This window comes from Anas acuta, chromosome 3, assembly GCF_963932015.1.
Source record: "Anas acuta chromosome 3, bAnaAcu1.1, whole genome shotgun sequence".
Classification (NCBI taxonomy): Eukaryota; Metazoa; Chordata; class Aves; order Anseriformes; family Anatidae; genus Anas; species Anas acuta.
The window spans coordinates 44,230,780-44,257,044 of record NC_088981.1 but is presented as its reverse complement, the minus strand read 5'-3'; the positions used below and the strand labels follow the sequence as shown (position 1 = coordinate 44,257,044).

General features: G+C 36.7%; 1 protein-coding gene across 9 annotated transcripts in view; it reads left to right on the top strand.

Annotated features, from left to right (window-relative positions):
• Positions 1-26,265, top strand: part of SMOC2 (SPARC related modular calcium binding 2) — a 146,971-nt gene that overhangs the window by 31,568 nt on the left and 89,138 nt on the right. For all 9 annotated transcript variants that reach the window (XM_068676870.1, XM_068676869.1, XM_068676866.1 and 6 more), the window contains exon 2: positions 12,368-12,539. In XM_068676870.1, the coding sequence (XP_068532971.1) occupies positions 12,368-12,539 (172 nt within the window). The remainder of the gene's footprint in view (positions 1-12,367; positions 12,540-26,265) is intronic.

The window sequence follows — 26,265 nt, the reverse complement described above, 5'->3', positions numbered from 1 at the left end:
AATCTGAGAGGATAAGCTCCTGCTATTTTTCCTATATGACTAGAAGCTACAAATATACAACGTTGCTTCAGAGACTTTGGATTCCAGAAATCTTCATCCTTGTATTTAGAAATATGTTTAGATCAATTCTTGGTAAGAGCTGGAACTTGTTGGGCCTCACTTCATCCACTTTGGAGGGTAAGAAAAAATCTGATTGACATAGCTGTTCTTCAGAGCTCTGTTTCGTTCATATGTCATATTTTTGAAGTAGTTGGAAGATTTTTCTTACCATTAGTACAAAGACTTTCTAAACTCCCTTGAGTGTATAATGAGACTGTAAGAATTGTTTTTGACTGCATCCTATTTCAAAAATCTTGAAAATATTCAAAAAATAGGTGATTTTTTTTTTTTGATTGAAGCAACCCAATCAACAGCTATGAGCTTGTTCTGTCTGTTCTTAGCTCCACTTTGTTCAGATTTTTTTACTTCTGGACAGTAGTATCTTCTATTGTTGGTGTTTTACCCACAGTACCATATATGTGAATGTCATTTCAGCTTCTGTGGGGGTTTTGTAGGTATAATGCCTAATGTAGTGGGGTCTTTGCTCACTGAGTTTAACTGGAATGGTGCAAATGCTCCTCAGATTTCTCATCCCTAATGCTTCCTTTTGCTATTGGGAAATCTCACATATATGTATCCACAATAGAAAGAGACTTAATGGGCTGAACTGCTAGTAGCACGTATCCACAATAGAAAGAGACTTAATGGGCTGAACTGCTAGTAGCACTGGATTCTTTAACTTTCTCTGGTACTGTTGCATATTCTTTTAGGAAAGATTTAAAAGCTAGTGGCCAACTGGTGTGTAAAGACAAAGAACAGCAAGGGAAATGCATTCCGCTACAAAGAAAGCGGAGGCTACTTATAATGTGACTCAGAACTTGGACATTTTTTTTCTTCTGCTGGTAAATTGCCTTTGTTGGATCATGATTTGACATCCCTACCCCACTCGCCTCGCCCCCCCCCGTCTAGATACACACAAGATTTTGTTTTTTATATATGAGTGTTTTCTTTTCCAAAAGTCCTCATAATAATTAGAAAATAATGTCTCCTTAATGACATTTTTCCATGCAAAACAATGTTTTAAATTAAAGGAAAAAATGTTTTTGCCCAATACACAAGCAAACATGCAAGAGTTCTATAAAACCCCAAAGTTGGGGGGAAGTAAAAATGCCAGTGGTTTGAGAAAACCACAGCCAGGTTCTTCTGTCCTTACAGAAAGTGTTTTTTCTCATTAGGCTGGCTTGTTAAACTCTGGTATATTCCAAATGTGTGCTTTAACTGTTTTTATCATGATTTCTTCTTTCAAAGATGACAGTATTTGAATCTAGCAGTGTGTTCTCTTAAGATCAACAGTTTAACAAGAATAAAATCTGCCTCTCAGATTCAGCTGCTTGCCGTCCTCCCAAAATGCTTTGTTCTGAAGAAACTGGTGGCAGTGATAAATGTAAGAGAGTTAGAGCTCTGCAGTTATTGTCAGCAAGTTAGCTTTATGGGTCGGGGATCAGACCTTTGATGTCTTATCAAGTTTCTGCGCTGCGTGAATCAGTTGCTTACTTGATTTAAATTATAAAAAGAAATGCTCTGTTGTGATATTGTCTCATACTGTGTCTTCGTCATCTGAGATGCCCTCTGTGTTCTTTAGTTCCCCAGGAAGAGAAGGCAATCAGCCATATGGAGAGTGGCCAGTTGCCTGCTGATCAGGATAGGCATTAAATAGAGTTGCACAGGAACTCAGATGTAGAAATGCCCCATTTAGCAGAGCCTTTCTGTCCCCCCACAAAGAGAGATTGTTCCTTACCAGTCTGTAGCACAACATTCAGTACTGTTTCACTTTATGTGTTGGGGGGGGGGGGGGGTCCCTCTATTCATTCAGTAAATCATTTCAAAACTAATGGAGTTCTTCATTGGGCTTTTCTCTTGATGTTAAGGAGAAAGATATAAATCATATTAAGTGGGGAAGAGGTGTGATTTTGGGGAGAGAAGGGAGAACTTGTCTAAATAGGAAAGGCATTTGATCAGATATAATTTTCATGCACCTTCTGCCAACTGTACCAAACACTGATCATCAAGATAGCAGATTCTTATGAATTTGTCAACACCCCTCAGTATAATTGCTGCCAGACTGGTGTGGAGAGCTGGCAGCTTCCTGGATGTGTGGTGGGAAGACAGAAGAGGTAAGCTGGGAAGGGAAACTACGTTTCATGATTGCAGGGAAAAATAGCACAAGAACAGCAATATCTCACCTAGGAAAAGACAGTGTGAGAGCACCTAGAAACTGATTTTCAGGGTTTTGCATGCCCTATGTGCTGTACCAGTGAACAAGGAGGTTTCTGGCTGTTAGGACAGAGATTCAGCCTAATGATTCTTATTTTGACTTATGGAACATTGCATATAGTTTTATTGTTTTAAGCTACCTCAGACACTTTAAGTGTGTGTGTGGGCATATTCTTTAATCCTAAAATAAAATCCTCAAATATAGAAATGCTGATCTGGCTCAGATTTTATTTGCATTCTAAAATAGCATTTCAACATTTTAGAAGCCAAAATATTTTTCATATGAGCAGCCTTTGAACCAGATGAAAAAGTAAAAGGTGTCTGTTTTCCCAAATCCTAGCTGTGGTTATTATAGACACCAACCAGGCAGATTAGTTGTGTGTGAAGAAACTGGCTAACTGGATGGTTGTCCTAGCCCACTTGTATTCTGAAAGCTGGGTCAGTCCTTGTGAAAAGCTTAAGTAAACTAGAGGATAATTCAATACATAGACAATGCATCCCACTGTTTCTCTGTTTATTTTCTCCCTGTGTGACTTCTGGCAACTGACAAGAAACACTATAAATGACAGCAACTTGCCAAAGAAAAGATTATGAATAACAATACCACAAGAACGAAGGGCATAAAGTTACCAGTGACTTGAGAAAAATGCAGAACACTGGACACATGACACATCAAAAAAATAGCGGGTTGCAATACACGCAGAATAGGATACCTTCAAATCTGAGACCATTTCAGTTTGAGTTTTGGTATAAATTGGTTGTTTTGTCTCTGGTAACCCAAGGTCTGTTTATGTGTAGGTGTTATGTAACTCTGTTGAACCCCTACACTTTACTGATAATACTCCAAAACCAAAGGCAGTAATGCCACTGGAAACAAGAAACAAAATCGATGTATTTACTGAAGAAACTAAAAGAAAGATCTTTCTGTTTAGTGGTTGCTCAGACATACGAAGGACACCACTTTCCTGATAAGCGTTGTCTTTTTTTCTTTACCACATCTTAAACAGTGCTGCTTTCAGTGCTGTACTTAAAATTAGTCATGCTTTCCATCCCAATCTACATTTCAATTTTCGGGCAATACATACAGCAAGCTGATGTGTGGCTGGTCTACCCAAATTTTGGATACCTTTTAACTTCTTTTTTGATGGTGCAATATGAAAGAAACCAACTGTTTACATTAAACTGGAGTTCAAAATAATTATAATAAAAGTAACAGGAAGATTTTTTGATCTACGAAAAGCCAAGTAAACTATTTTTGGGGAAAAAAAAAAAGGTGCAGTCCATTTGTCCTTGCTGTGGTGCCCAGTTATTACTTGTAAATATCTACAGTATTAAATGTGTGGGCTGTTTTAATCTATGGTGAATACACTAGGCTCACTTAGCAAGAGTGAGCGTTTAAGTGGACTAGGGAAGACTCCCAATCTTGGAAGCAAATGAATGTAGTCAGATAATGGGTGTTTTAGTGTCACTGTCAATATTTATCATGTCTTGAAAATTAAGACCATTAGTTCATTTTTAGCTGTATGGGGTCAATACCAGCATTGGTTTTGATGCTTAGACTTTGCAGTGTCTGGCAGGATTCATTTGAAGGGAGTGCTTTGTGTTTCCAAAGGCTGTATTAAAGGAACATTCAAATGAAACAGTGAAAGGTCCTTCTGAAAGGATAGTTCATCAGGGCTGAGAGCTACTCTTGAACCCAAGCCTACTCCTATTGAAATCTGTGTGTTTATCTTACTAGTGATGGAATCAGATCCTTGAATTAAGCTATTCAAGAGAATAGCCCTTCGAGGGGTATGATTGCACTACCTTAAAGTTTCTTTTCAAGACAAAACCAAATGGAGAGGGGAAAAAAATAAAGATTTGCACCTTTCTTTCTTGTAGTGTTTCATTGGGTTTCCTGGTATACTATACTTAGAATGCTTAAACAGCACAGAAAATTGCAGTACCTTCTTCTAAGCCTCTACAGACAAAAGCAATTCAGTTAAATTTGATCAAAACTATAATAAATAGAAGAAAAATCTGCTCATCTGGGACTTTTGAACCCCTTGCAGAGTTCACTTTCTCTGCCTTTCCCAACCCTTCTCTAAATTGGTTGTGGTTACCTACTTCCCTTCAACCCCAGAATAATTCCTTCAAAGTAGATTAGAAATATTGTTAATTATAGAGCCACCAAATTCACCTGAGCTCTCTTTAAGTCAGTGAGCCATTGGAAGAAGAGACTTTTTTGTTGATATGGTGAAAGTTGAGATTGCAGGTAGGATAAATGGATGTCCATCCCTTCTTCAAAACAGGAAAGAACCTGTGTCACTCTGAGTTAATTTCAGCAGTCATTCCTAGTTTACATGGATGCAGAACTGAGATGCTTTGCCTTCTTTAGTCATTCATGAGGCAACAGCAGAAAGAAATGATGGATGTGCTGACATTCAGCCCCACCATCCATCCATCAATAAAGCATAGTAGAGCTCATTTAACAAAATACCTGTTAAAGCAATAAACATTAAAAAATTACATGCTAAAGCCAAACATGTCAATCAAAGCTCTACCTTGTTTAACAACTGTTTTTCTGTGCTGGCTGTAAAAAAATGATACTGTAGTTTAGCGTGTTTTCATACTCAGCAGATGGCAGTGAGTCTCCAAGAGCTCCGCTGCACTCCAGGTACCAGGGAGTAAAGCAAAACACTATCCTAACAGATAGGTAATTTGGACCTGACTTCTGGCACAGACCAAAGATTGCTGTTCAAAACAACAAATAACAACCCAACAAAAATGTGTGTGCACACAAAAAGCAAATCCACCTTCCCACTCAGTGAAATTACATAATCTGATTTATTTATTTGTTTTCCCAACTGTCATTGCTACAGCTGGTAAGAGGTATGATATGTTACACATGAAAAATTACATGAAATATAATGAGGCAAGGTGGGGAGGTCTGTGTTCAAGAGTTTAACAGACTCCTTTGCAATAAAATGACATCTCAGTAGACATTAGGGAAAATTGTCCCTTTTGTGTTCTCTCTGCAGATCCACAAGCAGCTCCTGGACATCTTTGATAAATTTCTTTGATAAATTTCTGAAACCTAAATCCCACCTTGGTTTTAACCATCTGGAACCTGAGGTTTTGTATGTTTCTTCCCCTTTGCTTTTCCTTTGGCACTATAGTCTGAGTTAATCTCACAGGACTCAAAGGACTTCAGCCATTTACAGGGGAGCTAGTTGAACAGACTCTCCAGTTCATAAAGTGTAAGAAACATTTCTAGACTATGATGATCCATTTTATCCTAAGTCAGATGAATCTTATCCCCCCCCCCAATCCAATTTATCTTAATTCCTGAAAATGGGAGTTCATACAACTAGTTCCACATTATAAAATCATGACCTGGACTTGCTGTGTGATATTTAGCTGCCTTGGAGAGTGCTACATTATTGTAACTGAATATATACATATATTCTAATTACTATATATATATATAACAGAGATAAATAAATTTCAAGCAACAGATGTTCAGTTTTAGATAACCTCATTGAAATCAGTAGTCTGCTCACTTGTCTAGTAATAGAAGATAATGGAAAGTTTCTGTTTTACATTGAGAACCTTTACTGTTGAGAGTAGGCACAGAGATGTTTTCGTGAGGTTCTTTGTTACAAGTGCAAATCTCCTTGCCTAGTATGGTAGAGGAGATGAGCACATTCTAGCTCCTCAGAGTTATTCTCTGATAAGGCATGTATGTGATGCCTTTCTGTATAAATTCTTCCATGCAAGCTTAACCTCAGTGGTAATGTCCTGTATGTCTGGACAAAGAAGGTCACAATTTGCCGTAGGCAGCTCTGGGCTTTGTCCTGGAACAGTCATGAATGATTGCATTGCTTCACTGGGACAGTGCTAGATGAACTAATCTGTTAAAGATACTTTGAGTACAGCAGTTAAACTGAGTTGTCATTTTGAAAGTACCATTTAGTACTCTTCCAAACCACTCAAGGGTAAGGAGAACTTAGGTTTTCCATAGATTTCACAACTAGGATGGAATGCTTTTTCATAACATTGGGATGACAGTAGGATTTGTTCTATAAATGTACCTTCTGCTTTATTCCTTAGCAAAAGAGTGATGAAAGAATGTTGAAAAAGTGTGGTTTTTTAATAAAGTGATTAACTGAGGCAATCTAGCTGGTTAAAGTGCTCTCAAAGGCAGACTGTCATACTGTTAGTTAAACATCATTGCCTTTGTCTGAAATACACATGCAAATATCACTTTACTTATTATAGCCTGCATGTGGGGGTAGATATATACAATGGTGTGTGTATACACATACATATATATATATACACATATGTATTACTATTGTCTAACTCATTTTCCCATTGTGGATGATCCCAGAGGGAGCAAAATATTCCTAGCTTGGAGGTTTCCACATCTGTCCTTCAGGCAGCTATCAGAAAGGAACAGTGTGGCTACATAAATCACTACAAATCAGCACATTTTTCAACAGCACAAAGCCCTAAGCACAGAGCCACTTTATAGCATACTGCTCCATAGTTTGTTTGCAGACCTCCCATGCCAGCAGCAGGCAAGTCAGACCATTCTGTTCAACATCTTACAGTAACCAGATGCGGGATAAAGAAATTGCCTTTCAAAGCTGTAGTCTGCACTAGGCTGTTCCAAGCAAAACAGTGATGACTAGCATCCATCTTTTCCCTTCTACTTGTCTATCAGGACTTTTCAGCCTCAGACCCCCAGCTTGAAATACTCTTCTCCCGTGTTTTTTTTTTTTTTTTTTTTTTTTTTTTCCCCCAAGCCAATTTAAACTGCATTTTAGAATCATAGAATCATATGAGGTTGCGAAGCAGTAGTTTTCACTTTTTTTGGGGGGGAGTCTGTATATCAGTTACAAAGGATTCACAGAATGTAACAGTAAAAAACTGTTGTCACTTTTTAGGTTAAAATAGGTTTAAGTACCTATTGTCAGTTAGGCACCTACTGGGGATGGATCATTGTTTGGACATGTAGGTATATGTTGACTTTCCAGTCATGCATTGTTTTTCTCGTGGTATACTATATGATCTGTCTAGTGGAGAGTGGTTAATTGCTCTACCCTGTAGATGGTGGCATCCCAGATCTGTGCATTGGAAATGCAGAAATTTACACGTAACTCATTTTCATCTGAACCCCCTTTTTTTTTTTTTTTTTTTTTTTTTTTGCCATAAAGATGACAAGGAGGCAGGATACAGACCAGAGGGAATGAAACCAAATCCCTGCATAAAAGCGGATAATGTAAGGTAAAAAGAAGATGCGTTTTATGCCATGGTAGTGAATGACTTTATGGACATGTTATCTTGATAAATGGTTTAATAGCTCTGTAAGGAAACAACATAATGCCTATTCTTGAGGTCTGGACTGTAGCATGTTGCTCGTGGCTGAATTTAAAATCATCCTGATCTTCCACAGCCCAGATGTGGGACAAATCACAAGAACAAAGCTGGAAGTTAAAGCAGAGCAGAAAACACAGCTGTATAAATAATTTTCTCCAGTATAAGCAAGGTTTCTGGTACCAATAACTTCATAATCTGACAATGCTAGTGTTACCAAACTCCAGTAATGGAAGGATGAAATGACACTGGTACCACTTGTGGTACAGGAGGACCTCATTTCACACAGTATTAAGAGCCTTTGCTGTATGTGACAGTGAAGGAAAATACCAGAATTCCATGGTGCCTGAAAGACACGATTGTAAAAAATATTTTATCCATGCTCATATCTTTCAAGTGGGTACATGCAGCTTATATTGAATTTTGGTTTCATTAACTGAGGTAAGTTTAATCAAGAAGTCTTTTGACGTGGTCCTGTTACTGTCCTTTCTTTCACATAGAAATACTGTGTGAGAATTTAAAACAGTGCCTAGTATAGAATAGTAGGCCATTTAAAAACTGGATATTATAAAATATAATGCATTGAAAAGACTGAAACAAATTGGAGGCTATAAAAATATTCTGTAATATTAAATATAAAGCAGAAGACAAGTAAATGTCAACTCCACTTAAGGACTCATGCCTATTAGTTGGTAGCATAAGCTCAAATTTGCTGTTGAAAACAATTTCTGAGACTTGACTAGGCTGGTTTCTTCACTGTTAGGGACAGGAACACCTCTCTATTGAAAGTGGTTTGCATTTTAACAGGGTTTAGTCATAACTGTCCATTTTTTGCCACTTGTTCAGAATAGTTCCACCTCAGGTCAATCAGCTATTGTTGGCTTTATCTCGGTTGCTACCAGCAAGCACCAAAAATACTGCTTTAAGCTTGTCTTTCTGTGAATCATGTGTTTTTACAACAAGAGATTTGTTTGTTAAATGAACTTAAATATAGAGATAGATGAGCCAGCGTTCAGGGTGAGCAATGTTCAGGTCTGTTGACTCACATTTTGAATTATCTTTCTCTCTAAACTCTCCTACTTTAAGCTAAAGGAATGTATTCACAGTAAAGTACAGCCCTAAGATGTACATCAGTATGATTCCAGTTTCTGTGTCACTAACTCTGCTTGTTTCTGTTTAAACATATAGCAAATCCCATGAGAAATCTCCTAACCCTTGCTTATTTCAGTGTTTTTATTAGCTTTGACATATTTATCTATTCTTTTGGCCACATGTGAGTAAGCAATGCTGGTTTCAACTTGTATCATCATATGCTGCTGTAGTAAAGATGACAATGGAGTATTTTCCAAATGCCAATCACATAATTTTTATTTATTTTTATTTATTTTTATTTTTTAAAGTACAGTTTCTAGGCTCTTTTATATGCTATATCTTTCTTGCAATTGCTTGCCTTTTTGTCCTTCCTGCTCTTAAATCCCTTAGTTACACTAGCTTGGTGGAAATTGTTTAAATGTACAACCCAAATTCTCCACTGAGGTTTGGCTAACCAGCAAGCTATTCAAGTGGTTTTGTCTCCTGGGTATGTCTTCATCCTCTGCTTTTCCAGGTTGCTTGAATATCCATGAACCCATAATTTACCCTAATCTCCTCTAAGGCATTGAAATAATAAAATACTTAAATAAAACCCTTTGGATAAATGCCCTTTAAAATATAGCTTTATCTGTGAACTATCATGCTCTCAGGGGAGTGAATTTTGTTCCTCAGGCAATTAAGGGGATTTTCTGTCCACTGTGTTACTGTGGTTTGTCCACTGTGATCAGGCATACCCATCTTAACTCCTGCATCAACTTGGAACAGGAAGGATGATGAAAGTCTGGAAGAAAAATGGGACAGAATCTAGCCTGTTTCTCTGTATGCATTTTTTTTTCCAAGTCCTGTGTTCAGTTTCCTGATCTACCACATGGTATTTTGCAGGTCATGAAACCTTCCTGTGCATTTGAAAAATAATTCTTTGCCCAAAAGGGACACTGCTGAGGATAAATTAGAGATGGCAAAGTGCCTAGCCATTACAGAGATGGAAGGGGTAGTCTTCTAAACAGAGAAATCCTTACTTCACAAAATAGGAAAAGGGAGATTGCTTGACTTAACATCACTAAATCTACCAGGGACATTTGAGGCAGAGCAGGGAGCTGGATTCAGTTCCTGTGCCAGAGGCCCCATGTCGTCTACTTTTTCCTTGACAAATCCTTTTCACAGGCCTGGCTAGGTCTAAACCTAGAGTCCTGCAGATGCTCCAAGGTTGTCCCTTCTGACAGCTTGTCTCACACAGGCAAGAGAGAGATGCTTGGAGGGCCTTACCAGGGCCTCTTGCAGCTCATCAGGGCACCTGGCCAGGCCCTGGAGACCAGCATCATGTGGAGATTGTTCAGAGACACAGGACACTGTCTTCACTGTTGCTTGTTTTGCACATAAAGAGAGACAACAGTCTTCCCACTGTGCTCAACTAATTATAAATTCCTGTCAGCAAAATGGATCTGCAAAATAGCATTGGGGTGGGGGTAGGAGTGGAGACGGACATCTCTTTCCCACTGCTGAAGCTCTAGAGCTAAATTCCAATAAGAAAGATTAGAGATTTCTGTGTAATTTCTAAGTAATTTTCTTCTGAAGATAATTAATGTTAAAAATGAAGAATTGCTCAAAAGTATCAGGAAAAGGAAGCTTTCATCTTTATGTTACTTTGCCACTAAAATATAAAAAAAATCTGGTCAAATCCCAACCATATGATTATTATTTTAAAGTGATACTTTTGAGATTGTGTCTCCATTCTCAAGCATACTCTCCAGAAAGGCATCTGTATTTCCTCACATTAAGTGCTAGGAAATGCAAACAGACCAAAGTTTAAGTATGAAAATTATGGAGATTTATGACTCTCTTTATACCTTATTTATTTATTTATTTATTTTTAATAAAATGCAGGGAAGCTACATGTAATAACTCTTCTGATTTTCTGAATTTATTACCTTGTACTGCTCTTTGTTGCTCAAATACCACTCTGTCACTTTTTTTTTTTTTTTAAATCTTCTTCCTAATAAACTTTGTAATCTAAAGTTTAAAATTTTTTGTACCTGTGGTTTATGATGGTGAAACAGCAGCAACAAAAATGTTTTTTCAGCTGGATGAAGACCTTTTCTTAGGTCCATTACCTTGTACCTCATGATGCTTGGGAGAATGATTATCTCCTGGTAGCTATATGCCTTGCATAACTTTGTGCTTATTCAGAAAGAGAAAAATGATGGAGAAATTAATCTGAGGACTCAGTGGTTTCACCACCTTGCTCATTCCAGCCTCTTGGGAGCTTAGAAGATAAAATACTATCACTGGCATGTAGCAAGCAACTGATTAGGTTTTTGGCAGCATGGTTCAGGGTGAGCAGCTCCTTCTCAGAGTACCAAAGATGACACCAAGCTCCATTGGTCATGCTTGTGGTTCAGTGTAGCTTTGTGGCAGAACTAGAAAGGGATGTGTCTGCTGAAATTCCTAGTATAAATCCCTATATATATATTCCTATACTCACTGTCTTCTAGAGAAGATGAAATTTAATTTCTGAGAATGGGAGAACCTATGGTGTAATGGGCAGAACTGACAGGATTTGAGTAGCAGGGGTCTTGCAGGGCTCTCCTGTATGAGAGGAGACCATGAACTGCTCTGTGCCAGTCCAAAAAGTACCCACCCCAAATCTGTAGTCCACAGGTTACCCACACTGGCTCAGGGACACCCCTGATTGACTGTGGCCCATGGACAACTTGTGCCCAGATAGGGACATCCTTAAATGACTGAAGCTGTGGATGATCCATGCTAGAGCTGGGACAGTGCTTAAAGGAGAAAAAAGAAGTTTTTGCTGCTGGGCAGCAACTTCAATACAATTACAAGTTGAGATGCATCATGCAGCAGATGGCCTATTTCAGGTTTTGTCTTTGTAGCTGGCCCATGGTGGGGGAAGACACGATTGTGTCTATACAATCTGCGTTTCCCTATTCAGTCTTGGCATGTTTTTTTATAAGCAAGCATACACAGAAATAGAAATGTATGTATAAAATGTATCTGAAATTTTTGAATGTATGCATTTCAAGAATAAATGATCTGTTGCATTTCATATGGTGCTTCATATCATTCTCATACCTTATTTATTTTCTCTTTAGACCTCTTGCACTGAGGCAATTGGAAATATTATGGGTATATTGATTTAAAAAAATCTTACTTGGATCTTTAGAACAGACTTTTCAGCTTGTTATTGTAGCCTAGTTAATCTGTGGCAAATAAAATAGAGAAGTTTCCATTGCTGTCTCATTTTTCTGTTGAAGAATGTTTCTGCCATCACTATTTTTTACTCTGAAGATTCCAAGATACTGTTTTCAGCTTCACAATGGTCGAAGGAAATTCAGAGATTTCCTAATTGCAACAGTGGATTTATTGTATGTTACAGAAAAGTTGCAATCACTACCACTTCATAGCAGGAGCTGAACAACCCCACATATGTTGAATCAACTATTAGTTGAATAGGCTAAAAAGACAGAGCTTTCTTTTCATTTTTTGTTAATATTTGTATGTGTTCCTCGGGGAAGGGGATCATGAAGCAGTTTTCACCTGAGAATAGCATTCCTACAGCATTAATATATGTATATATTTTTTTTAGTTTCTAAGAGTGGACCAAGACAAAGACAGAGAATGCAGCCTGGATTGTGCAGGTTCTCCTCAGAAATCCCTTTGTGCATCTGATGGAAGAACATTTTTGTCTCGGTGTGAATTTCAACGAGCAAAATGCAAAGACCCTCAGCTGGAAATTGCATACCGGGGCAACTGTAAAGGTGAGCAAATCAAAGCTTTCCAATAGTTTTCCTTGATCATAATGCAAAGTAATAGACTTAAAATAGCTTTTGAAATTTAATGAATATTGAGAACTAGTAGTGCTATACTTGCAGTGATGTACAGCTGACTGAAAGCAAGTAGGTTGAAATTTGTCCTGCCAATTCTGTAACAATGTGCTACATGAAGATGAATCTATCAGCAAAAATATGACTCCCTCATCCATTTACACTTTAAGTGACATTAAGGAAATTATATAGTTAGGACCTTATTCTTGAAGGACCATCTCATTGGCAGACTCAGAGTAACTCTCAAGATTGTTGTCTCCTGAGATTTCTTGTCTACTGCAGTTTAGTATTTTGAGTTAGAGTTAGTTGAATTCAGTGTATGTTTCCTGTTATCGTTAACTCAAAAAAAAATCTAACTTGTTGATGTTGTTTTGGTTTGTTTCAGAATGTAATCCCCCCCCCCCCCCAACATAGTTGTAGAATTGTGGGATTTTTTTTCTACAAAACTGAAAGTTGTGTAAACCCTCAAATGGTGTAAATCTGAAATTCAGTTAAATCATTTGTAATGCTTAGAGCTGTCACAGGCCATACCTAGCTACATCATTTACTCTTTTACTTCTGAACTCTGAAGAAGCTGTGCAACATGCGACCCTAGTGCTTCAGTTCCAATACTTTTAAAGTATACACAGGTTTTCTTTTCACTTTAGAGTAGGCTGGTGCTAGAGATTTCAGTTGACATGCTAAGAGAAACATGCCATAATTCCTCACTGAAGTGTTGGGTGATTCCCAACACAATTAACTACTTTTAAAATGTAAGAATAGCAGCACTCATAAAGATTTACTTTCCCTTTCTCTCTGTCCAAAAAGAGCAGGTGGGAGGAGAGAAGGAAACCCCAGGGACCACACAGGTTCAACCTCTAGGAGGCAATTTTCCACATCGTCTCTCTCCATTAGCTCCAGAAAGCCTCTGAAGTATCAGGACTGTTTCAAAGAGACATTCTGTCTCATCTTCTGCCTAGATGAAACACTGTGCTCATTCTTCAGCCCTTTAATAATAAGCCATTGTATTAGCTGATGGATCCATTTACTTATGTGAACAAGGATAACATAATGAAGCTACCTGAGTCAAAGTTTTTGTTACATTTATGAACAACAGAGAGAATTATTTAAAGCTTTGTTCATTTTGTACATTTAGAGCATTATACACTTATGCAGAAATGAGTTTTCCAAAGTGATTTTCTTTCTGCTTTTATTTATTTTATTTATTTATTTATTTATTTTATTTAATGTCATCTTCAAGATTTTTTTTTTCCCCATAGGGATACATTTAATCACCTTACCCAAAATGTATCCAGAAATGCTGGCATTTCTTATGCAGTCAACAACTACAATTTGGAGAAGTGCTCATTTGATTTTTTTTGTTTTTTAATTAACATGCAGCATGTCAATATAATTGTAGACTTGGAATTAGACACCTTAGACAGCTTAAATGTTTCTAATAACAAATTTTAAAGTGTCTTTTATTTTTTAAATTATTATTATTCCTACTTGTGCCTGCAATCATCAGAAATATTTCAAGCTGTAACAAACAAGTTTTACAGAAGAAAAAGATGATTCACTGGCCTAGCAACAGTTTCAGTCTTAGCATTACTACTTTTGATAGTCCCATCAAACATTTCCCCACAAGAGCTGAGAAAAGCCTCAGATTAAGAGCCCTTTTGAGACAGTTGCTTTTGTGTGGTGACTTTTGTTATTGCAGGTGATGCTTGACCAAAGAGGAAAGAGTTGTTTCAGTAGGGTTAACCAAAAGATGATGGTTCAATTCCAGGGCAACTTTCAAGGTTTCATCATTTGTTTTCATTCTGTGTTGCAATGAAAACAAATTCTTTTGGAAATGTTCATCTGTCCCCCTAAAAAAAATACAAAAATAATACGTTAAAACATTGGTTTTGAATGAAGTTTTGAAGTTGTTAATGTTAGTGATGTTAGTGGAAGAAACATGTATGTTTGCCTGTGGAAGTCATGAATGGAGAAAAGAGATGAAGTCATCTTTGGTCCCTGTTACAGGATTCACAACATTAAATCTTCTCATCCATCATTGATCAGAAAGGGCCATCTTAAGTTTAGATCTGCTTTCTCCTGTCTTCTTTTCAGGTAAAAATCTCTGTTCAGCCCCCAGAAATCTTGTCTGAAAGGGAATGCTTCCAGGAACAATTTAAATTAATCATAAACTTTGTGACCAGGTTTTTGTGCAGTTCAGTTTACTCACTACAAATCTAAACACCTTCACAATATGTGCCCAAAACCTTTCGGAATAATTCTGAGTCCATCATTTCTTTTTTTATATATTAAGAATGTGGATTTCATTTTACATTGATAAAGGAAGTAAGCTTGAGCCACAATTAGATTGATGCCTGCTTTCTCCCTACATATATTTTTTTTCTTTTGAAAGCCATATTTGGATTGGCTATCTTTATTCCTCCTCACTAGTTCTCAGCATTTGTCTGATCTATTTGATTTAAATGCTGAAATTAGGGGATAGTTTTCTTTAAAGATGTCTTGTTTCCTTTCTCCTTTATACTTCTGAATTCAAGTTTTGTTCACAGCCAAAGTAATCAGCTCATGTAATACTTTGGAATTACAAAGGAAACAATCTGAATTTTTATCATTTAGCTGAATCTTACAGCTAAATGATAAAAAACAGTGGCAGAACTTTATGTTTTCTTTTCTTCTACTGCTGTCTTTCTATTTCCAATAGCTGTAGCAGGGACTGAAATAGCTTTAACAAACCTGAAAATGAATAAGCTTTCCCCTCAGTTCTGAAAATGTATTCAACTTTGACAAAACAAGCATCACAAGTGACTGCTTTCATAGTGTATTTCTTCCTTCATTTCTTCATTTCTTCATTCCTTCCTTTGTTCCTTCCTTCATTCCTTCCTTTGTTCCTTCCTTCCTTCGAAGTCCTCACAGTTTTATATTTCTTTTTTTATTCCAATCCAAATATATATATATATTATATATATATAAATATTATATATATTATATATATATAAATATATAAATTATGTAAATATATATATATATTTATATATATATATATATTTTTTATATATATATATATATATATATATTTATATATATATATATTTGGATTCCAGACAGTGCTGAAATCTGTTGCTAAACTTGGAAAAATTAAAATAAGTTATAATCTTGCTAAATTTCCAGTCTGCTTTTGCAGTTTGAAGGGTTCAAGTAATCTTTGTAAACTGTAGATGGACATTCACATTTTTGGATACTTTTCCAAACAAAATCTGAACTCTGAAGTTCTGGAGTTTTGCCACTTACTTGACAGAGACGTTTACTGTGCAACAAGATTATGAATCTAATAAATAAATGTATGTTGACAGTTGAGAAATATTATTTGTGTTTGGGGGACTGTTAAAGTATCACCTGTGACTGCGAACCACTCCACACACACAAATGCTTCACAGTAAATCTGTCCCTGCATACCCCAAGAAACAAACCATACAAGAAATGAGAGAGCAATGTGCTTGCTTTTATACAGTTCAGAAAGACACAGAGGCTATGTCCACACTACTAAATTAAACATTGCCAGGACACAGTATGACTGTCTGCTTTGGTAAACTGGACAAGAGATCCCTGCTGCACTTTGAGCATGGGCCAGCTAGTGTTTTCCACAAGACTTTATCTACAAGGCTTGGGAATTAGCATGGGCCAGGGACAGTCCCAGGCAGGCAACATGCACAGAACCACTTTCTTTTAAGGATTTAAGGCAATTCAGCCTGAGATCTAAGCTAGCTGTTTTTACTGGACTGCCCTGATACATGTCAGAGTAGATCTACTCCTGTGGCTAGCACAACCTTGGGCACGAGTCCTTTAGCACTTAGCCTTTTTCCCTCCACTACTACTGGTGAGGACGGGACTGGAGTGCTCCGGATGTCACACAGGAAGGCTTGGTAAGTTAGAAAGCTGAGCCTTCAATACTCTTAGTCAGCGCATGTGAAAACTACAAGACAAGTTTCTTACTCTTGAAAATAGAACCAATCATGAAGAACCATTTCTGTGAAGAAAAAAAAAAGTTCTAACGGTAAAAAGAAAATAACTCCTTTAAGTTATATCCCTGAATGATGCAGCTGCCCATTATGAGCAGAGTTTTGCCTGTAGGACCAGTAGCTACTGTCTTACAGTTAATGGAGATTTTACACGATTTGGGACATGGCAGAGGTTACCCCAGAAGACTTTGCTTGTGTGGAAGCTGAAGCACAGAAGATATCAACTAAAAACAGCTTTCCCGTCAGACGTAGGAGACATATGCTCTGAGACCCCTTGTAGCCTTTGCAGAAAAATTCATCTCAAATCCTTGAGGAGGAAACCAGTGGGGCCCAGGCGACACACTATTATTGCCTCTATCTCCTATCAGTGTCTGGTGTGTAGGAGAGGTTGTCATGGCATAAAAAATTCCTTGGAGCGGGGATGTGATGGAGGAAGAAGAGTCCAGATTACCTCATCTCCATGAATGTCCAGACAGAGGTTTGTATCATTATGCCTGACCTAGCACTGCTTTTCCTTGGGTTTATCTTTTAAATTGGAAAATAAGGCTAATAAAACTCATAACAGATACTATAAATGTGTTTTGCCTTATGATAATGACAACGCAGAATAATGCGTTCATCCTATTTAAGGCATCCTTATGGCATTGATGGACATCAGAAGTTTAAGTATTGATTTGATTTAAGTTTTGATTTGTTTTCATACTGCTTAGGTATGCTTTTCATAATGCTTAGGTATTCATCTTTCTCACCCTTTTCATTCAATATTATTTTGAGGCTGGCTTTCTGGTGACTAACACATCCCTGAAAGCTTGAGGTTAGACAGTAATGCCCTACAAGCTATGTGCATTTTAGCTGGTGCTCAAACACATACTGTGCTACAGCTAGGGTTTGAGTGTCCTTTTGAGGCTGTGCTTTGGTTAATTCCCATCTTCTTGAAGACGGAAGTACTGCCCAGTTAAGAAAACAGGGGATGTGAAGTAAGACCTTCCTGAACCCACCTCAGCTCAAAGGAGGTTATAACTCAACTCTTCTATACGTACCACTTACCATCTTGGAACAAAGCTTTGTGAAACTTCAGAAAACTTTAGAGGAAAATTCATATTGTCTTCTGAAAATTCTCAAGTTTTAGAACATACTGGCTTCAACAAATTTTGCATAAACAGTCTGTGCAGTTCAGACCATCAACAACATACAGGAAGAAATAAATTAACACATCAAATGTTTAGGGACTGACACATATGAAATAAGGCCCTTGAGCCACAGAATGGATAGTACAAACCTGAATGTGCACAGAGGTGTAGTCTTGGTAACTACTGCATGTACTCAAACTTAAGTACACGCATAATTAGTGTGTACTTTGCTCAGTGAGGACTTCCTTCTTAATCTGACAAATGTAAGGCTGAATGTATGTCGTAAGTCATGATATGGGACTACCTGAAACAGGGGGTTTATTTAGGTTTTGTTTTTCATGGAGTATTTTGTATATTCCGTTAAAAAAAAACTTTTTTTTTTTTCTTTCCCCTGTGTTTAGAATTACTCTGTAAAATTTAGTCTCATCACTGTAGAATGCCGTTGTACAAAGAAAATTCAAATTTTCTATTGTCATGAGAATTTTGCTGTATAGATTAAAAAAAAAAGAGAATGCGTCAATAATTCCTAGACTCTTGTCAGTTTCCTCAGTGCTAAAATCAATAAATGTTTTTTTTTTTTAGCTTCTGTATTCCCAAAACTGAACAAGTTTTTTTCCCCGTGAACTTCCAAAAGTGAATTCATATTTTTCCTGCGGCAGTTTTCAAGTAATTTTAGGCTTTTCAAGTGGTTTTCCATGACATTGAATAATGTGTATTAACTTTTAAACCTGAAATTATGATGCTGGGTGGAGTTGAGTGGGACTGAAGGTTTTTTTTTTTTTTTTTTTTCCAAAAACAAAACAAAACCCTGTGCTTCTTTTCCCTGATTTTTATTTTTATTTATTTACTTATTTTAAATAGCAACAAACTTAGTCCTAGCTAGGTTAGTGGAAGATTTGGGATCAATGGAGTTTTTCAGAGTTCAGAAACTTTGAATAACTCAGTTTCCATTGCACAGCCTTTCACCTCCCACCTCAGCAACTTCAGGTCTCAAGTGTACAAATTCTATTAGCTGACTGCATCTTCAAAGCAAACTCTATCTATAACAGGAATGTCTGGTGGAGAGAACACAGTTTCTCTCTCTCTTGGATCACCAAAAAATGGTGACTAGCTGCCAGCAACAGGTCAATTGGAAGTTTTGCTGATGGTGTGAGGGTGAATTGGAAGAAGTAGCACTTTAGTTCATCTGGGTAGTTTGAACTTCAGGCATTTAAGTTACTTACATGGATGTGTGCTGAGATTTAGGCAGTTTGTCAGGAGGCAGCTGAAAAGCATGTTCAATGCCTGTGACTGAATTTTAGATGTCTGTGACATTCTCATTTTGGCTACTGAGAATTTTTTGCCTGAACAGCTAAGCTTCCATCTCCCATGGAAATTTCCCTCTTAGAGTTAGCTGAGGGAGTTCCTGTTTAACTTAAGTTTGCCCTGAAGGGCACTGAAAGATAATGGACGCACAATATCTTTTTTCCTCCTTCTCCTTCTCTTTCTCCTTCTCCTTCTCCCTCCCTTCTCCTTCTCTCTCTTTTTTTTTTTTTTTCTTTTCTCTTCTTATTCTATAAATAACAGTAATGAAAACTTGTTCCCTTTGTTTTTAAGTGAATGTACCATGCCCACAATTGGGGTATTAGAGACCATTATTCTGAATCTATTCAGTAAGTAGCTCAGTAATAATATTTGGTATTCTCATGTAATCAGTGGAAAAACAAGTTTATATGTACAGTCCTGTCAGTATATTTCAGCCCTAACCTAGACTTCTTGAAACATTCCAGCCAAGGAGCTTGGATTTGTTGTCCATAACATTTCTAGATTCTTTACCAATACTTAATAAATAATAATTCTGTAATGGCTAGAGGTTTGATATAAATTGTTCCTCACTGTAAAGTTGCAACTGCCAATTTGCATCACATTTCCCTACTTCACTGTCATCATGTAGCAGCAACCTCAGTTTTCTGGGAACTGTTGAACTGGCCTGGGGACCCATGTCTGAGTGGCTCATACTCAAAATAGGAACTTATATAGCTTTACACAGAATGATAATTTCACTTGTGAGTAGCTTGGCATTTATTTTGGCTGGCACACAGGGTATGCATTCAGAGGTAGCCCCAACAAATCTTTGCTGCTTCCTGAGCACCAAGGATAGCTGTCACAGACACCAGCGTTATTGTTATTCTATAGCTATGGAGACCCTCTTTCTCCATTGGAAACCCTAGATAGCTTATGTTTAGCTTAACTTATTTATGGTATCTTAAAGAGCCTAGCTGTTTAAAAATGCCATTCTTTTATGGGCTACCATAGACATAACAAAAGGTACTATATTCATTCTCATGATTCACATAAAGAACTGGAGCACATCAAAATATGAGTGGAATTTCCCATAAAGATGTATTTTACTATTTACTATTTGCTTTACTTAGAGGAGAGAAACACCCTGCATTTCTGTTTTGTTAAAACAGAGCTTTTAGCAATAATGCAAATTTTCACTCATTTGAATTATTAGTTTGGTGAATGAATTAAAGATATGTTTGAATGTTATGAATTAATATGAATTAAATATCCAAGGACATTTCTGTCCTTGGATAAATATGCAGATATGATATTCCCATTTTGAAGAGAAAGGATTACAGTTGTTTTAAGCTTGTAAATAAATCTCGGTCCCATAACTCATGAATGTAAGCATCCTTTGTGGAAACATTCCTGTTGCCTCATAGCTAAGGAACTGTGTTGTGAATGTTGGACATGGTTTTTGAGTGCACACCTAATCTCGTATTCCCTTGGAGTCTTTCTTCCAGCTCAGGTTTGCCTGCAAGCCAGGTGTGAACTTGATGTGTGCCTGCAGTGTCCAAACACATCAGTTAGGTCAGCGTGTGGGCAGAGACATTGGCTCGGCCAGCCCACCTGCTGCCTGGAAGGAAGCCTTGTGGGCTGCATTTGGGAGCCAGACTGTGCTCCTGAGATGTCTCGTTTGGAGAGGAAAAGTCACAGTGACTAGGTCTAGTTCTTTTCCTACCTCCAGTGAAAGTGGGACTGGACCAAGGTGTCAATCTATGAAGTAAACCTGAACATATAGTGAAAGCTTGCACTGTCTGCATACTGAAAGCAAAACAGTTTTCACTTGTTCTCGTCAGCTCTCCATTTTCTCACTCTCTCTTTTTTTTTTTCCTAATGTTTTTGAGGAAAAAGGAGGAAAAAATGTGTAAGTGATATCAGTACTTTTTTTTTTTTTTTTTTTTTTTTTTTTTTTTTTTTTCCAAAATAAACCCTTTCCTTGGGAAAAAAAAAAAAAAAGTTATAGGGCAGATTTTTATCTTAAAATACTTTTAGCTAGGAGCTGTCTCCTCCTTTTCCAGACCTATTTTCTCACTGTGAATACTGCATTTAATCTGTAGGATGACTGCAAGTTTCCAGAATGCACTGCTGGCAGTCCTGCTAATACAAACCCTGTTCTACTCCAACCTCACTATAGCTTGTTTCTGAGCCTTCATTTATGCTGTGTATCAAGCTACTGTAGTGAAGTGTTATTTCAAGAAGAAATGCTCAGCGTCTTGGTGAACAAAATGTATCCATACAGAGAAGATATGATTTATGTGGTCACTGAAAGCAAGAGGAGATGGCTTCTGATACTGCTTTCTAGGAGGTATTTAAATGGGATGGATAAAGTTTTAAGTATGTGTGGAATATTTTTGTGGAATATCCTTTGCTTTTTTATATGTGTCTACTGGCACATAGAACATAAGACAAAAAGCACTGAAATATTATCCAAAATTTGCTGGAGGTGGAATTTATCTCTTATAAAAATACTCAATTTTTTCTTGATTATATTTCTCAAAATGGAATGTGCCAAAACCAGACTGTACAGAAAAAAAGCATAAAAGAACATTCTTGGGCACAAAAAGAATTTTTAGAACAAAAAGAATTTTTAAAACAAAAAAATGCAAAGTCATATATTTTTTTTCATTTTGCAAAGGTTTTCTTTTTCCAATCATGTAATTTCAATTTAATTTTCTGTTAAAATATAAAATTAAATAAATATAAAATGAAAATCTTAAAACAAGTGAAGTAGAAACAAGTAGTGTTAAAGCAATAATACTTCACTGAAAATTTGAAACCAGAAATAGTTGCAAGGCTGAGATTTTCAGCAAGAATTATAAATTGGCCCATATTAGGCTTAGTGAAAGTATTTATCAACTCAGCCTTCTGTTCAGAAAGCCTAGTCTGGCCTTTGTTATGTAAAATATCAGAAATCTGTAGCTTCAGTTTTTATTGCAAATATTTGATTCAGTTCTAGTCAGAGTGTATCTCTCCAAATGTGACTGTTAGCAGATCAGGAGAAATATTATTGTGCTAAGAAGACTTCCAGCATGACATTCCTTATTTTATCTTAAAGCTTAGCCATCTGAATCACTGGATAGTTGGAGAATTAAAAAAAATATTAATAAAAAAGTCAACAAAAATGTTACACTGTCTGCCTGCCACTGTTGGATGCCAATAGAGGAGAGTGCAGGCCAAGATTGCTTTGCTGTTTTGTTTGAATCCAGAATGCAGCAATAAAAATAAATAGTGAAAGAGTCAGCTAGCCTTTGTCACAAGGCAAGTCTTTTTTTTTTTTTTTTTTTTTTTTTTTTTATGGCTGTCAGGCTACATGTCTGTGCTGACATCCTTTCTAACCCAAGAGGCTAATAATCTCTATCTTTGAAACTGAAACTTTGAGCATATATAGCTTGTTGTGTTTCCAATCACTAGAGATTACTGCTATTTATATGTTTTGTTAGTACAGACAAGATCAGTTATTTGAAATACGCATTGATTTAAATCAAATATCATAGAAAATTTTCATGTTATGAGTTGTTACTGCCCTAGAAACCAAAGTGTTTTCTGAATAAAAAAAAATAAAAATTGTGCTAAATGAGCTACAAATGAAGGTTATTTGATTTTTATTGTATCTGTATTAGCAAAAGGATATAGCGGGAAAGAAACATGGTAGAAAAAAGCTCACTAATTGTTAGGACAATCCAGTAAAGTGCTCAGCTGGATAGCTAACTTTAAACTCCTTGAGGCACTGTGTATTTCTAAATTTAAGTATGTGTATAGGTATTCTGGCATAATGGAGGCCTATGGAGAAACATCAAGAGATATTTGAAATTACTTGTGTCTAAACTAGGTCTGTTTGTTCAAATCTTTGTGACTTTAGAAAAGCTTTCTCTATACCTTAGAGAACAGCTAAGTTCTCTATACCTTAGGAACAGCTAAGTATTTATGGAAAGCCCTCAGGGAAACATTTTCTTCAAACAATTAACTTTAACCACTTTATAAGTAGTTTTAACAAAGTGGTAAATGTTTCTGAACGGTTCAGTGGCATATTCCAGCTACAATAAAATAACTTAATAAAATGTAGAGTGTATTTTATGCATAAATACCTAACAAGCCTGTGTCACACACAGTAATCTCTTTGAAAGTATGTGACATCTGCTTCAGTGTATTGCGATTGGGAAAGGTACTTTATAGCAAACCAAGAAATACTGGATGAGCTAAATCAAAATCTTTTCCGGAGATTTATCTATCCTTCTGGCAAGCTGCTTACTTTTCCGTGAGAGAATCTGGGTTAGATCTCCCTGTGGAGCCCCAAAGTTGCTGTAAATTCAGTTGTATTAAATGCTACTTTAGAGATGGTGTTTACACCCTTGATGATTTTGTGTCATTGTTTTAAAGATAAACTTCTACTCTGCAGTAATAAACTTCTTTCTATGTGGTATATTATTCAGCCAGTAGAGTTGAAGTAGAGGGATTGCATTTATTTGTTCATTTATTTATCAAAGCTTAGTGTTTTAGGTGCTATACTGTTGGAAATTAAACATAAAATTAGATAAGTTCCAAGTCAGTCTTGTACTGCCTGTAATGCTAATTCTGTTTTCAGAATTTCCCTTCCGATTTTGGATCACCTTTAGTGTTATTTCAGAAACTCCTATGTTCCTAGCTCTGATGTACACCAGAATCTGGTTTCGGATGCTGCAGCTGCATACTGGTGCCACTTCTGAGATGAAAGCTTTCTGTCAGCCCTGTTTGTCAGCTAATAATGTCCAAGTGAGCTAATTTAAAGTAACCTCCTGCATCTTCATGCTCAGTTGCTATGCCAGGAGAATTTTTTTCCAGCAAGCTTCTAAGATGTAAAGACCCATTTGCTTGGAGGTAAGAGGATAAAGTCTCATTAACTTAGCCATGAACATAATTCAGAATTACAGTTGGGCATACATATCTGCAAAATTAGTGTTTCCTCTTGTCTGAATATAGGCAAATAATGTCACATTTCAACAGGCTTTTCACAGGTCTTAGAACCTGTCTCTTCACCATGTCATTCACTGCATTCCTGCTTGAGCCTGCTGGCTTCGATATTAATTCTTACACTAGGGAAATAAATAGAGAATAGGGGGAATTCTACCACTACATGATTCCAAAAGTTTAAACAAAAACATATTTAAAGAAAAAAATGTTTTATTTTTCTTTCTCTATTTTTTTAGAGGTAGAAATCCATTATAACAACAATGAAGTGAGTCTTTCTTGTTCCAGTGGTGCACAGCATTGCCCAGTGCTTGTTCTTCCAACACCTTGTAGACTTGGAGACCCCTCTGCTCTCTGGTTGTTTGTCATCAGTGTGATGTCATTTACTTGGAAAGAGTTCAGCCTGCTTTGGCCAGGTTCCGTGATGACCAAAACCAAAGTTGTGGGCTGGTTAATCATCACAGATGTACCAAGTAACCTTTCATTCTTGGTCTTTATTTCAAAGCAGATCAGAGTCCATCCCATTCTGAATTATTCCACTTGTAGATAAAGAGGGAAGTTGAATCTCTATGTGAGAGACTGCACTGGGATCCCCGTAGATGTCAATATTCCTATAAGCCTACTTCCAACAAGCCACTTCTGCCTATTCTACTACTTTGCTATGCTTATGAGTCGTCTTCATTATTTTCATTATTGTGTGAGGGGCACAGAGGGGATCTTCAGCAAGAATTGGCTGGATGCACTCATAGGACTTTGCACAGTGAGTCCTGGATTTGGCTTTACTGAAAGGGTGTGAGCAATGGCCAAGTGGCAGTTTAGTTTCCCTATGGATTATGGTCTAATGTCTCACTGACTCTTGCCTTTTAGGATCTGCAAGATCTCCCAACATCTGTTTTGTCTGATGCTTTGATGTGAGCTCATGTTTCATCTTTACTTCTGGTCACAGCAAACATTATTTTCTAGTCCTTTTTTCACCTGTTATTTTATATAAATATCTAACCCTTAAGTGTCTTGAATTTTTCCTTTCCTTTGGAAAATTTTGGTTGAAATCAGAAAATATTGCAACAAGGACAGAAAATCAGATAATCAGATACTATAATCTTGCAAATGTATCATCAAAAAAACTATCATAACTTCTTCTGGCTTCAGTAATATTTTATTTGAAATGAATTTAGCTCCTCTGAATTAATAACCTAATGTTCATTAATATTCTGAGGAAAAATATTTTATATGTCTTTTTATTTTGACAACCCTATTACATTTCTCCTGTCAGGTTTGGACTGCATCTCCATGTCTCATAGTTATTCTCCTATGGTAATTCCTTGGTGAAATAAAAAATCAGAATTTGGAATAATATTTTGGCTAGATACAATTTCAGATGCTTAGCTTGATAAGAGAGCTTCCTCCTGGGTTTATTTTTGGGTATTTTGAAGCATAGTAATGCCCAACAGCTTTAAAATGTTTCCATGGTTATATAACACAAAACAATACTTCAAACCTGAATTTTATATTCCCCCAAATGTGGTCATTGTTGATTTTAAAGCATATTAGATCATCCACAAATAGGAGGGTTTCAGAACATCGAGCTGCTTAGAAACAAGTGGTGGACAGTTTTGGAGAACTTCTCTTTTGCCTTGGCATGTTTTTAGAATAATTCATATACTGGAGATAATTTACAACCCTGATGGTACTATTGCAAAGACCTTATGTGATGGAATTTATATCACTTTTCCTTTCAGACATTTAAACCACATGTCATTCTAGAAAAACGAGGACAGAGGTCCAACAAAGAAGTGATTTATTTTCAGTTAAAATACTAGCTACATTAAAACCACATGTTATTAGGTACTGTATGACCAAACCATGCTCAGAATAAGGCTTACGACACCAAAGCTTACTTAAAATGTTTTTTTTTTCTTTTTTTTTTTTCTTTTCTACCACAAACTTTGGCAGTGCATGCATTAACAGATTTTACCTGAGCTGCACAGTACATTGAGTGTAATTTTTCCCTTGATGAAACAAGTTGTTGAAATACCAGAGAACAAATTAATTGACTTCCTTATTATTTTTTCTCACATTTCTAGATGGTTGAACATTTCTGTCTGTTTTAGGTGACAACATATCACTGTGATTCTCTCTCCTGAAACCGCATAATATGATTAAGATCAATTAAGACTGGAACTTAATTTTTCAGAGTGAAACAACATGTACTTTGGGCACTTTACCAACATGAACAGTATAACT